Source organism: Saccostrea echinata, unplaced genomic scaffold (genome assembly GCF_033153115.1).
Source record: "Saccostrea echinata isolate AGI-Se365-2 ecotype Australia unplaced genomic scaffold, CSIRO_AGI_Sech_v1 ptg000054l, whole genome shotgun sequence".
NCBI classification, from domain to species: Eukaryota; Metazoa; Mollusca; class Bivalvia; order Ostreida; family Ostreidae; genus Saccostrea; species Saccostrea echinata.
The window spans coordinates 17307780-17322744 of NW_026889803.1; the positions used below are offsets into that span (position 1 = coordinate 17307780).

A 14965-nucleotide genomic window follows, 5' to 3' on the forward strand; every position below is an offset into this window, starting at 1 on the left:
AAATTTATTGATCTGATTAGAAAGCTTCCAAGATCCCTACCCCTAAGTGCCTGTGGTATTTATGGCTCTAGATGTGACATGATAGGCTATGCATCACACAAGTCACTTCATTTTAATAAATAAAAATTTCTCGCAAAGACTATATAAACTGTAGAAAAGAACAAGAGGCCCATGGGCCACAACTCTCACCTGAGTCAATATGGTCGTGCTTTTCTTCATCACGGATTTCTTCTCCTATATATTCATATGTCAGTAAAGCTTTGATCGCCTGTTCTAGGCATACGCCTGTTCTTAATTAAGGCATACCCTACACCCAGGTGCCATGTTTTGAATGAAACTGAATCTAAACAGGTTGTTCATGATTTTAACAAACTCGAATGTACACTACCTGAGGATGCTTCCATATCAATATGACTACTTGTGGCTTTGTTGTTCTTGAGAAGAAGATTTTTAAAGATTTTTTTTCTATATATTCCTATGTTAAACTTTGATCCCCCATTGTGGCCCCACCCAACCCCAGGGGGTCATGATTTGTATAAACTTGAATCTACACTACCTGAGGATGATTCCATATCAATATGACTAATTGTGGCTTTGTTGTTCTTGAAAAGAAGATTTTTAAAGATTTTTCCTATATATTCCTACGTAAAAATTTGATCCCCCATTGTAGCCCCACCCTACCCCTGGGGGTCATAATTTGAACAAACTTGAATCTACACTATGAAATGAAGGTTTCACATAAGTTTCAACTATTCTGGCCAGATGGTTCTTGAGAAGAAGATGACACCAATTTTTCGCCAATTCTTAATTATCTCCCCTTGGAAGAGGGTGTGGCCCTTCATTTGGACAAACTTGAACCCCCTTCACCCAAGGATGTTTTGTGGCAAGTTTGGTTGAAATTGACCCAGTGATTCTGGAGAAGAAGTCGAAAATGTGAAAAGTTTACAGACAGACGCGGACAGACAGACAGAGGGACTACAGACAAAATGTGATCAGAAAAGCTCACTTGACCTTTCAGCTCAGGTGAGCTAAAAAGGGGGGCATCAGACATTTTTTGTAGGGGCACAAATGCATATTACCTTTGTTTACTTATATACTGACAAAATGTTATTGGAGGCACGTACAGTCCCCCCTTCATAAGTGCATAAGTATTTGCTATATATATTTTCTTATTTTGCGGAAAAAAATGACCTTTTAAATTGCCTTTTTGAAGTAAAAGATTCGTTTTGTGTAGAGTGATTCACAATAGGAAACTCTCTTGTTTTAAAAGAAAGGTACTCAGAGCTATAAGTTCATACATGCAATATAGTTGTTCATGTAAAGAATGATAAAATTTTGTTCTCTGTCCAAACATAAATGGATGTTGTGCCTACAGGCGAGTTTGAAATCACATCCTCGATTTCGTTTGATGTGCAAGTAAAAAAAAATCAGTTTTATATACATTTCAAAAGTAAGTCTATTTAATTGCCTCTCTCTCTCTCTCTCTCTCTCTCTCTCTCTCTCTCTCTGTGTGTGTGTGTGTGTGTGTGTGAGGGTGTGTGGGTGTGTGTGAACCGTCCACAGTGAAGCACATCCAGGATCTTTTTAAGATGTGGTAGCAAAAATTAATTATTTGGGTCATATATACATGTACCTCTCAAAGGTAGGTTCTGAGTGTAGTTCTGTAAGGTGAGAAAACACATTCTCTAAATTCTTCATAATTTTTTCAGCTTAACGTATTATTATTATTATACATTAAGATATAAATAGTTTGTTGATTTGCTAAATAAATTTGTGATTTATATGAACATAACATTGCATTTGAGTTGAGCCACAGAGACAATTAAATCAGTGGACGGTACACAACTGGGGGTTCTGGTATAGCACTATGTGATAGAATATGTACACTTTGTAATAATGCTAGCTCTCAAAACTGCTGATCTTAGAATGTAAAACTTTAGCTAATGTAAGAAAAAAATACTTGGGCAATTATTATTCCCATAGACCGAATGTTGTTAAATTCATGGAACTAATGTCAACTCAAAACGAAAGAATGCTGAAAAACCAGTGTATGTTTATCATAAAAATTAATGATGCTGTCTGTCCGCCTTGATATATTTTCCCCCTTTTATTTATTTTTTTTTTTCAACCTTCTTTCATGTTTTTTTTCTTTTTTTTTCTTTTTTTTTGTATATGTACCTCTGACCAGTTTTGTATATAATGTATATATGTTATTAACGTACCCCATGTACCAATATTTTGGTTTGGGTGAATAAACTGAACTTGAACTTGGTCTAGATGTCAGTCATAAATAAAATAGGAAACGTGTGTTTACAAGTGTTATTTAGACGTAATTAAATTAATGGCAGCACCACACATTTTTTTATAATCAGTCAAAGATACAATCAATGAAAGAATGCAGTGATAAATGAAACATTTAGAGCTCTGCCTAAAGTTTGAAATCAAATGTGAAAAATATCAGAACCATAAAACATTTACTAACAAGGGTGGATCTAAAAGGGGTGGAGTGGACCCCCCTCGCCACCCGGAATTTTCAGAGTTATTAAAATTCAATGTAAAAGTAACGAAAAGATAGCCTTTGAAATGTGAAAAATATCATAAACATTAAAACATTTACTAGCATGGGCGGATCTAAAGGGGGTCGGGGGACTCCCCCCACCCGGAATTTTCACGCTCTAGAAAAGTGTCTTCCCCCCCCCCTCCCCCCTTCACGAGCTAAGATTTTCAGCAGAAATAGGGAAATGGTTTTTTGGTTGTTTTTTTTTTTAATTTCCGTTGTCAAAAAATAAAATTAGATTCCTTACGCTCCGATTTTTTTGTTTGTTTGTTTGTTTGTTGTTGTTTTTGGGAGTTTATTTAAATTTATCAAATCAACTCTCCTATATGCACTTCCCCCATGTCAAACAGTGTCTCTACCACTACTTTACACGGTTATCATCAATAGAAAATATCAGTCGCCGCTAACAAGAAATTATTATAGTTCCTAAAGACAATTGAAAAGATTGATATACTACACATCCTCGCAAGCTAGGGGTCCTGAGTCAACACGTTGCCGTTGGTCCAACGAGGATGTATACTACGCTGTAAATTAAAAATATGGTTTTTCTTGATTTTTTTACCGTTGACAATACGTACATTGGAACTGTTTTGAACAATTGAAATGCTATCACCATTCATTGTTATAGTATTTGCAGTTGTAAAACACTTGGTTTTCCTACGCTGTGGCCGCTTAAAAACGATTGCAAGTGCAGTGAAAACCTGGAATCAAAGGCATAGAATCAGTGCCCACAGAGGTTATGCATAAAAAGTGTTGGTCAAAATTATCAGAAAAAAAAGATTCTCTCCACGTAACTGAGTACCTAGATAATTCTGAAAAACCGTTAATAAGCACAGGCACCTGACGAATGGATGGTGTACCCCCTCCCTCCCCTCCCCCCCCCCAGCTTCTGAGAAATTTTATTAGACACAAAAACTTATCAAAAATACATGAATTACTACTCTATCATTTCCTATATTTCGATATCTGATATCATTTTCCGCTTTTGTTAAGTTTTAGAGATTGTTCAATATATATGGCATTCAAGAAAAGGTACTCTGTTGCCCGAGTCAGATTTTTTTTTTTTTTTTACAAAATGGGCATCACTTTGGTGAGTTCTGAGATTTATTCAAGAATTTTTTTTTTTCAAATAATAATTTAATAACAGAAAAGAAATAATTCTGCATTTTGATTTGGATAAACAAAAAAGTTTCATTTTTTTCTTATTAATTATAGTCGGGCTCGGTTACGTGCAATCCGGAAGTTCGAGTGTTTGTTTACAAAGTTTCAACAAAGTCGTGACGAGCCAAACCCATTTTCTATGTTTAGAGATATATATTGTTTAACTTCAAAAGAAGACTTGCATCACACAGGATTTTTTGTTGTTGCTGTTGGTCGCATGAATTATGCTATTCTTAGTAAAACCAATTCCAGATGACGTTAAATAACTGTCAGGTCTAAAAATATAATAGCTCGATAAGCTATTTCAATATAGGCTAGTTAATGTTCCTAATAGTTGTAACTGTAGGTGTTTAATAGTACAACGATGAAATAAATACGGTAAGTATTAAGTTAGAATTTTAAGCTGATGTAAATATTACTTTGAATAATATAACTAGTTATTAAGCTTTGTTGTGTTGACTCGGTACATACAGCCTGATAGCAGGGACCAGTCTCAACCCAAATTGGATACAAAAGCCTTCTTTTGGATTATAATATTCCAAATGCGGTATAAATTTACAGTTCATTTTTATAAAACTAAACTGCATAAATTTACAATAAATACAGCAACTCTTAGCATTTTTTTTCTAGGACCCAGGGACCAACCTAATCCGAGATACCTCTGACTCTAACCCCTGCTTTTATATTTTGACATCTCCCCTGCACATGTCAAAATATAAAAGCAGGGGTTAGAGTCAGAGGAATCTCGGATTAGGACCAACCTAGACCCAAAATTTAGGGAGACTTCACTTCTCCCTGAGAGAAATGTAGGGAGAAGTTTTGAATTCTAGGGAGACTTCTTGGCATGCGTGGCGCACATTGATCATTATTAAACTTTCTGAAAATAAAACATTTCATTGTTTATTAACTTAAATATATTTCAATCATTTTTTTCTGTATTATTTAAACATCCTAGTAAAAATAATTGAAAAAGAGAAAAAAATTCTTTAAAATAAAAAACTTTATATTTTTCCAATTACAAGGTATATAAATATCTAGCAAAATATATAAAACAATGACAATGTAAAAGTTTCTAATTGATAAACTTGTTTTTCAAACTTTTTTTTTCATTTCTTGCATAGTATGCACAATTAACTTTTAAATGATTCACACATTTTTCTCTCCTCTCAGGGTTAGATTTTCAGGCTCTTGGCATGGTCATAATTTTGTTATTTTCCCTTCAAAATTCGTTTTCAATATTAAATTCTTCTTCTAAAAAAAAAAGTTTTGATGCACTACTGCATGCCGATTGAACTACTTATGTTTATCAGACATGTGTAATTTCTTAGACAGTTAATAACTCAACAATTTAACAGTGAAAATATGTCTGTATTCACAGCATGTATTAATTATTTGACAATAAAAAGATCTAAAATCATCTCCAACATCTTTGGCATGACATCGATAGCTTCCCAACTGTTTTGCGTCTTGTTGTGTATAACATGTAATTGTGGACTTTTTCATACACGGAAGCGTAAAATCTAGAGGAGTTCCGACAGAGTATTCAATGCAATGGTCATTAGTAGGTCCTAGTGCAAAACAGGTGCAAGTGCCCTGCTGTTTCACTTTTTTCAGCAGTAATAAAACCAGATTTATGAAATAGTGATGATACTACCACTTTTCTTAATAGATTTTTTTTTACGACTTTCAATAAAGGGGTTGCAAATGTTAAGGCGACTTAAACTTCTCTTTCGTGATAAATTACTGCGAAGTTTGGAGCTCAAAAGCGACTATTTCACCTCAGTCGCCCCTTAGGTTGGTCCTTGCATGACTGGACCACATACACAGTTTATGAGATTGATCCAAAGAAAGTTTGGATCTCCTATACAGAAAACTTCTTTAATTCCCAAAGTTGTTGCCTTATATGTATTTTCATATCTTATAATATTGTTCTTAAATTTAGAAAGAATAAAAGCTGTTTGCTGGGTCCCTTCCCTTTATATTAACATTATCTGCATGCAGTTCAAAGCAATGATACCTGTACTTGAATGATGAATATAAATAAATCATTTTTGTTTTATTTTCAGCAGCAGGCTGCATTCATCACCCTGTACATATAGGCTACATATAACTATCCATCATCAAGCAGCAATAGAGTAAAAAATGAAATTCAAAACTGTTCTTGAAGGACAACAGGCAGTCGTGTTTAACTATCTTGGAGAAGGACGACTAATTAAGGGTCCACAAAGGGTATATTTATTTCTATCTCTTACAATAAACCATGAATTTGAACACATTATTTTCTACAAAAAATATAATATTAAAATTCATTTCCAATATCAGGATGAAAAAGAAGATGGGTACATATTTACATATTAAGTGATCATTTCATATTTCCAGGTGTTTCTGTACAGAGAGAGACTACAGTACTTAAAAAAACACACAGCAGACCCTTACCAGTATATTGTTGTGAAGGACAAGGATGGATTGGTTCAACATACACCTGGGTATGGTGATATGATTTAAAATACAGTGATAGATATAAAGTATTTTATACATGTATATTGTGAGGATTAAATGTTTAACCCATCCAATGGATAGCTTAATTTACATGAACATAACATGAAAAACTACACTGTAAGAAACTTTACAAGAGCTTGATTTATTAAAAATGATTTATTGAAAATCTTGATCATATTGTGTGACATTAACTACTGGACATGTTATGTATCAATTCTATCAGTCAATTTTTTCAGCCTTGCAAAATCAAGATGGAAATGCCCTTATATGTGGATCTATGCAGCTAAAACATGTTAACTTTATTAAATTATTAAGATATATGATTTGAAGGTATGTAAATTAGTATAAATTAGACACTATACTGCACTGATTACTGCTTTGCCTTTTTTTTTTCAGACCCTGCTTTCTCTTTAACAATCCTCTTCTTTATGAATCTGTGACAGTGAAAGAGAGCACAAAGATTGATGCCAATCACCTGATTGTTGTGTACAAACGTTTGAAGGACTCTGATGTGCAGAGAAGAATCGTTCAAGGTCCCACTGTGTTTGTCCCAGAGGCTGAAGAGTGGTAAGAAATATACAGATTGGTAAATATTCTTCATAATCATTACTAATTCCTGACCAGAGAAAATGGTTTGTACATACAGATAAAGAGAGTTGCAGTTGCAGAGGTCAAACGGGTTTGATCACCGTTGGCCAGATATCTCAATTGGTAGAGCACCTGACTGGAGATTCAGGGCACCTGAGTTCAAATCCTTGTCTTGTTCTTCGCATTTTTCTCCTCTCCTGTTTTATTTGGTGCTGTGCAATGCCCTGGAAGTGACAGGTGTAAGACCAGCCAGGGAAGAGACTGGGTTGGTGTCTTCGAGGGCAAAGACCTTTAAGGAGGGAGAAATTTGGCGTCAGATCTTGATCTCTGGTGGCCAGATAACTCAGGTGTTACACAAGTAATTTAATAATTTTAATTTTTGGTATGCTTCAGGATACATACATTTACTTGGCATGGTACAGATCCACAAAACAAGGCCAGAATGATCCCTGGACATAATACATTCCAGAAGCTAGCTGTGATTCCAGACCAGTTTTACTACAATGTAAGACGGTCTTTATATCAAACTCTATTGTCTCCAGGGACAAATAAAGAAAGAAAATTTAAAACAGTTAAATCTCCATTTTCAAATCTGTGTGTATTGAAAAAAAAAGATCATATCTACACTGCAATGCATCAGTGTGTAATTCGTGTGCACACATGCTTTTTTTCATTTAGATGCCATTTTTTTATCCTAGATTCTGTTTTTACATTGAAGGTCAGAGATGTTCGAACACAGGATGACACTATGATTACAGTGAAATTAATGCTGTTTTATGAATTGAAAGATGTGACAAAAATGGTGAGTTTCGCCCCTTAAGTTCAAGCTATTAAACTGAAAGAAAAAAAAAGATATATCTCATTTTGGGGAAATAAATACTGTATGTGTAATTTAAAAAGCGGGCTTCATATTTTAGCGGCTTTGGCACAGACAACAATGTGCTTATTCATGAATACCGCTAAGAAATCATTTATAAATACAATATACGGCACGGATATGTAAAGCGCTAACTCATGATTTTGCCAACAACTCCATACCCAGTGATTGTGCTAAATTTTGAATGCGCCAGTTTATGTACATATACAGTAAATACTCTGCCTTTGGCTTCAAACTCTATTTTCCAGAAATGTTTGTAGACTTTGACATTTAGTCCTAAACAATGTTATCTTACTAGTAAAGAAAATAATTGAATTTTTTAATTATTATTGAACATTGTTTATACAGACCTCTAAGGACACCATTAAAATACATGTACAATGTACTTGAAAATTCTTTCACTTCATGGTCTATGCTGAAGTTATAGAAAATAAGATATATGTCTAATATATTTTTATGTTTTAGCCTGATTAAAACATTGCTTTCATTTAAATTGACTTTTTTTTCAGGATTTTCAATTGTAATAAATGAAGTGTTGCTTCTTTGCAGCCATTAAAGCTTACAGAACATATTTGAAACAAAGACACTGAAATGTTAATTTCTTTTTTCTCTGCTCTTATTATATTAGCTGAACACAACAACAGATCCAATCGCAGACATGATGAAGTAAGTATTTTGAAGTTTTTATCACACTATGAGTATTAATTTAGTGTAATATGATTTGATAGCAATTTGAACGCTCTGATAAGTATGAATAGTTTGATCTCTTACATTGCAGTGCTGTTTGTGCAGATGTCATTGCATTTGCTGGAAAAGTTTCGTAAGTTGAAAATTTTTTACTGTGTTCCTTTTTAATCAGAAGAAAAACCAGTTAAATGATATTCTGCTCTTTGAGTTGCAATTGCAGAAAAATTCATATTGAAGTCTTCTTGATGATTGAGATGAAGAATAACTGAAAATACGATTTTTAGCTCACTTGAGCTGAAAGCTCAAGTGAGCTTTTCTGATCACATTTTGTCTGTCTGTCCGTCCGTCTGTAAACTTTTCACATTTTCGGCTTCTTCTCCAGAACCACTTGGCCAATTTCAACCAGACTTGCCACAAAGCATCATTGGGTGAAGCGGGTTCAAGTTGGTTTAAATGAAGGGCCACGCCCTCTTTCAAGAGGAGATAATTAAGAATTAGTGAAAAATTAATAGCATCTTTTAAAAATCTTCTTCTCAAGAACCACAGGGTCAGGAAGATGAAACTCATGTGAAAACATCCTCAGATAGTGTAGATTCAACTTTGTTCAAATCATGACCCCCGGGGGTAGGGTGGGGCCACAGTGGAGGATCAAAATTATACATAGAAACATATAGGAAAAATCTTTAAAAATCTTCTTCTCAAGAACAGCAAAGCCCTGATAAGTCATAATTATATGGAAGCATCCTCAGATAATGTACATTCAAGTTTGTTTAAATCATGACCCCCAGGGGTAGGGTGGGGCCACAATGGAGGATCAAAGTTTTACATAGAAATATATAGGAAAAAATCTTTAAAAATCTTCTTCTCAAGAACAGTAAAGCCCTGATGAGTCATATTTATAGGAAGCATCCTCAGGTAGTGTAGATTCAAGTTTGTTCAAATCATGACCCCCGGTTTTAGGATGGGGCCACAATGGAGGATCAAAGTTTTACATAGAAATATATAGGAAAAATCTTTAAAAATCTTCTTCTCAAGAACAGCAAAGCCCTGATTGGTCATATTTATATGGAAGCATCCTCAGGCAGTGAAGATTCAAGTTTGTTCCAATCATGACCCCTGGAGGCAGGGTGGGGCCACAATGGAGGATCAAAGTTTTACATAGATATATATAGGAAAAATCATTTAAAAATCTTCTTCTCAAGAACAGCAAAGCCCTGATTGGTCATATCTTCTTCTCAAGAACAGCAAAGCCCTGATAGGTCATATTTATATGGAAGCATCCTCAGGTAGTGTAGATTCAAGTTTGTTCAAATCATGACCCCAGGGGGTAGGGTGGGGCCACAATGGAGGATGAAAGTCTTAAACAGAAATATATCTTAGGAAAATATCTTCTGAAAAAGAACTGGAAAGCCATGATTAGTCATTTTGAAGTGAAAGCATCCTCAGGTAGTGTAGATTCAAGATTGTTAAAATCATGACCCCCGGGGATAGGGTTGGACCACAATGGGGGATGGAAAATTTTACATAGGAACATATAGGAAAATATCTTCTTCTCAAGAATAGAAAATCATGTTTAGTCATTTTGATATGGAAGCATCCTCAGGTAGTGGAGATTCAATTTTGTTCAAATGATTACTCCTGGGTATGGGGTGGGGCCACAGTGGGGGATCGTAAATTTTATATAAGAACATATAGAAAAAAAATTTCTTCTCAAGAACAGAAAAGCTATGTTTAGTCATATTGATATGGAAGCATCCTCAGGTAGTGGAGATTCAGGTTTGTTCAAATGATGACTCCTGGAATAGGGAGGAGCCACAATGGGGGATCAAATTTTTATAAAGGGATATATGGGATTTTTTTTTTTAGAAATCTTCTCATGTACAACAAAGCCATTTGTTATATTGACATGGAAGCATCATCATGTAGTTTAAAATTCACCCCCCCCCCCCCCCCTAATCTTTTCAATACTGAACTGATTTGTTTTTTTCCTAGCCATTGTGCTAAGGTGAGCGATGTGGCCCATGGGCCTCTTGTTTAATGAAAATATATTTTATATAATTTTCATACTGAAAAAATATGTGCCACACAATCACACTAAAAGTTAAAAAACCACAGGTTTGAAGAGTTTCTGAGCAAGACCCAGAACCTAAGTGACCTTTCGACCTATCCACAGCTTGTTCAACGGGCTGAAAAGATTGGCTATGTCATTCAGAAAGTTGTGTATAGGGGATACCATGCCAGTGATAACCTGCAGGTAATGCATATTTTACAGCCATGTGACATTTTCATTGTGTTACCCATTGTTGAGTATGTTGCTAATGATGAGGCTAACATTACAAATTGTTAAATGCTTCTTAACCAATCAGATTTTAGTATTTAACATGAAAGTTTAATAATGACGTCTAAATCAAGTGCATTTACAGTATATAAAGTGTATGCATATTTTGTAAGTGATAATTCTATAATTATATGCTGTATATGTATGTTCTTTGGGATTAAATGTGTTGTTAGAGGATAGCAAGTAGAGTATTTGTGGAATGTAAAAAAAAATCTTTTTATAGTCTGGGACATTTTATCTTTCAGTACTACATATAGTATGATATGAGGCAGATTTAAATGTGATTTTTAAAAGTAAAAGATCACAATATCATTGAAGGGGTTCTATTAAAATTTGTTTTTATAGATGATGCAAAATTCTGCCATTGAATCAAGAACACAACTTCGACTGGAATCAGAAATTGAGGAACAGAAATCCAAGCTAGAAAATTTTAAACTCTCTAAAGAACAAGAGAGAACTAAATTAGGTAAGGTGAACAATATGGCTGCCAGTCATGTCAGAGTTATCATATGTTTTTTCCAATTTTATGATGAACCATAAATTTACTAACTACAGTTGTACATATATTATGTACTTACTTTATTGAATTTTAGATAATATTTATTATCATATCATTGATAGAGTTTAATTTGTATTTACAATTGATTAGTACATGACATGGAGAAAGCCAAACAAGACCACAAGCAGAAGATAGCAGAGTTAGAACAAGAACACAAACTAGAACTACGTGAGATGGAGCACCACAAAATGCTGGAGACTTCATCTTTATTCACAAAGGCAAAACTTGGTAAGAGCCACACCATATGTGTAATGATGCCTTTCTATAGACATACAGTTAAATTTTGATGTCTCAAACATTGATAGATATGTCCAAGTGAGTTGAAAGTCCCAAATATATTTTTTCTTTATGTATTTTAACCTCAGTATCTTGAATTCTCTCAAAGTTTTTTCTCAGTCCACTGAGTTTGAGATACAATGTAACAAAATTTGACTGTATATTTTTGAATCCTCTGAGGCATCACATAAGTACACTAATTAGTGCAGCTTTCCTATCGTACAACATGAAAGTCATATTTAGAGGCTTAAAGTTAGATTTGGCTTGTATTGATAACAACTATAAATGGATGTAGATATTAACATTTGCTGGTGAAGGCTTGTAGATATTTAAACCAAATGCAAACATGTTATTATTACTGAGTATATATTATTCTATAATGTACTATTTTAGATCTGAGTACAGCAGAAAAGGCATGGGAATGTGAATTTCTGAAGAATCTGGATGATTTAAATGTCAACTTGACAGATTATCTCGTGACCCAGAATGGCCCCCCTGTAGCTGAAGAAATCCGAGTCGTAAATACTGAAGCAAATGGAACAAAACTCTGAAAAGTCATTCGTTTACTTTAACTTCTGATGTTTACCAGCTTATTCATATTGATTTCCCATTTTATAAAGATTAAAACTGAATTTATTTCTTAGTACAGAGTGCAGAATTTGCAGTGCATGTTTTATAATTGAGGATGAATTGAAGTTTTTTTGATAAGAAACATGCTGGAAATTTGCATCATTTAATTTTGATCAAAATTTCACTGGGTGTGAATGTTCTGATTTATTGCATCTTGATTTGACTTGTTTTATCAAGATTATTTAGAATTAACAAAATTTTTGTTTATATTGTAAGATTTTTCCCCTTGTTTTTCCATAAACATTTGCATAGTACATGAAGTGTATAAATGTGTGAAGTAACAACTAATTTATTACAATGTTACAAATTGATAATAGTAACATTATTGGACAGTCATAAACTAGTAATACAATCAACATATATTTTTCCTTTGTTTCCATGAATGATATATATATATATATATATATATATATATATATGAGATTAAAATACTGTGTTTAAAATTTATTAAATTTAAAGCTAATTGTATGCTGAACAGCTATATCCAGTGTACTTGATTGTCCCATAAAATTGACTTGAATGAGAAAACTTGGCATGTACAACATTTTGTTAAACATTAGCAATGTCACAAAAGTTACTTCCCTTGACCTTGCCATTTAATATTTTTGTCAATTTTCTTTTATAATCATTATTACTTTGCATTGAAAATATGGACATATAAAAGACAATTTTATTGATATAAGTAAAATATTTACATTATTATAAAAAAATTTGCACTGAAATTTGAAATCTAAAAGCATGTGAGAAAACCTGAAAAATTGAATTAAAAGCACTTCCCCCTACATTGTAGGAAATTTGGCTGTCATTTCAAAATTGGAAGTAATTGTGTCAAATTTATAAATATTAAAAAAAAAAAGAAATGCATAGACTTGCATTAACATACGAGTACATGATTATTCATAGCTTTAATGTAAAAAAAAAAAAAAAAAAAAAAAATATGCATGCACTTTGTAGCAGCATCTAACTGGAGGCATATTTGAAGTTTATATTGCAATTTTGAAAATATAATTTTCATATACCTTCTGATAATTACAAGTCAAAGATGGGTTTCCATATTGTTTTTGGTATGGAATATTAAATCAAATTGGCATTATTATTTGAATCTTCTAATGTTTATAATAATTGAAAAAAAATTTACCTTTTCTTTGATCTTTCTTTAGAATTGAAATATTTCTAAGCTTCTGTGATATTTACATATACATGTATATATACATGAACCAGCGTATTATGTCTGATTTATTTATAATGTCAGTGCAAATGATATGGTAGTACATTGTAGAATTTTACTGTGACTATATATGTATAGATCTTGTAGAGTTTTATTGTTTAGACCTTTTCATTCTACAATCACATTTTGATGTCGACTGATTTATTTCATTTTACTTGGATAACATTATTTACAAAATCATCAAAATCATTTTTAAAGAAATTTAAGAGTGAAATAGTAAGGAGATCTTAAAAAAAGGAATGAAATTTTCCAATGGCAGCAGCTGGTAGCAAATTTGATGTACATTTTGTTTTTGGGTTTGTTGCAATAGATGAACAATCACAATTAAAATTGTATAATTATGTATCAGCTTAAATTAATTGTAATGTGTTGCTATGATGTCATATGATTTTTTTTCTCCAAAGGCTTCATACATAGTTTTAGTTGAACTTTTATTTATTTTATAATTTTTGTGTGTAAACAAACTGTTTTAATAATTGGTCAAATATTAATGTAGAACATTTTTAAAAGTTATTTTTTGAGTATACATTGGACATACTTGCTGTATTTATTTTATGAAATACATATTTATTACTTGAAATTATTTTGTTGAACATCTCTCCTGATGATACCATTTGTACAATGCATTTAAATATGCCTTACTTTAAAGAAAAACACTCATCATTTTTATAATTTAAAATAGAAAATTAGAGATAGTACTGAAATAGTATCACCTGTGCTGCTTCCCTTTGGTCTATGGTTTAGCTGTATTTCTTTATGTCACTCATTCAGTTACATACAGCTTTTTTAATTATTTCTCAAAAAGGCAAATTATAAATCACAAGTGTTAGCTGTATATATTTATATTATAATATATACATGTATATACATTTCATGTTTCTTTGATGATTTTTAAATTTAATTTATCCTTCCATTCCATTAAACCTTATTACACTGTGTATTAAGATATTTTTCATGTTAATGTTTATGATATGTTTATTAATTATTTCACATTTCTCTTGTAATACATTTGCCCCAGTGAGTACTCAAGCACTTAGAAGTAGCCCTTTCTATAAAGAAAACAATTTAGGATTTATACACCCTTCTTGTGACGAAAACCTTTGATTTGTTTATTTTGTTTGTTATGTTTTTTTTTTTTTTGTTTATATACCATCCAAAACAAAGTTTAGGGTGATGCTTATATTGACATCAACTTGTCCACTTATACTTATCCACAACACTGATAAAAGTACAAAAAATTTCAGAATACCTAATGCTGTGAATGAATAACTAAGAAAATGTGTTTTGAGCCTTCTCTTCCAATATTTAAGTATGAAATAGAGCTACATTCTCATCGGAGACGTCTAGTTTGGAATAGTTTTTGGGTGCTGATTGGGGCAAATATGGTACTTATTTTTTATTATTTCATGAATTCATGTTTTTACATCTAGTATATGTTTTTAACTACAAAACAGAATACTCATTAAAACTTTCTTATCTACATACACTATTGTTATTTTTTTTTCCCTGAGGCCATTCCAAGTTTTTTCTATGCTTAGCGTCCGCATGCGCCTTGGATTTAGACA

The 14965-nt window shown here is 32.7% G+C and overlaps 1 protein-coding gene across 1 annotated transcript; it reads left to right on the forward strand.

Moving 5' to 3' along the window:
* Positions 1-3867: 3867 nt before the first annotated feature.
* Positions 3868-12561, forward strand: LOC133206165 (uncharacterized). The gene is made up of 12 exons (XM_061342092.1): positions 3868-4096; positions 5788-5947; positions 6098-6204; positions 6614-6784; positions 7199-7310; positions 7524-7607; positions 8311-8348; positions 8461-8502; positions 10485-10623; positions 11053-11173; positions 11357-11494; positions 11936-12561. The coding sequence occupies exons 2-12, from the start codon at positions 5861-5863 to the stop codon at positions 12091-12093; spliced, it is 1197 nt and encodes a 398-aa protein (XP_061198076.1). The 5' UTR covers positions 3868-4096; positions 5788-5860; the 3' UTR covers positions 12094-12561.
* The last annotated feature ends 2404 nt before the right edge of the window (positions 12562-14965 follow it).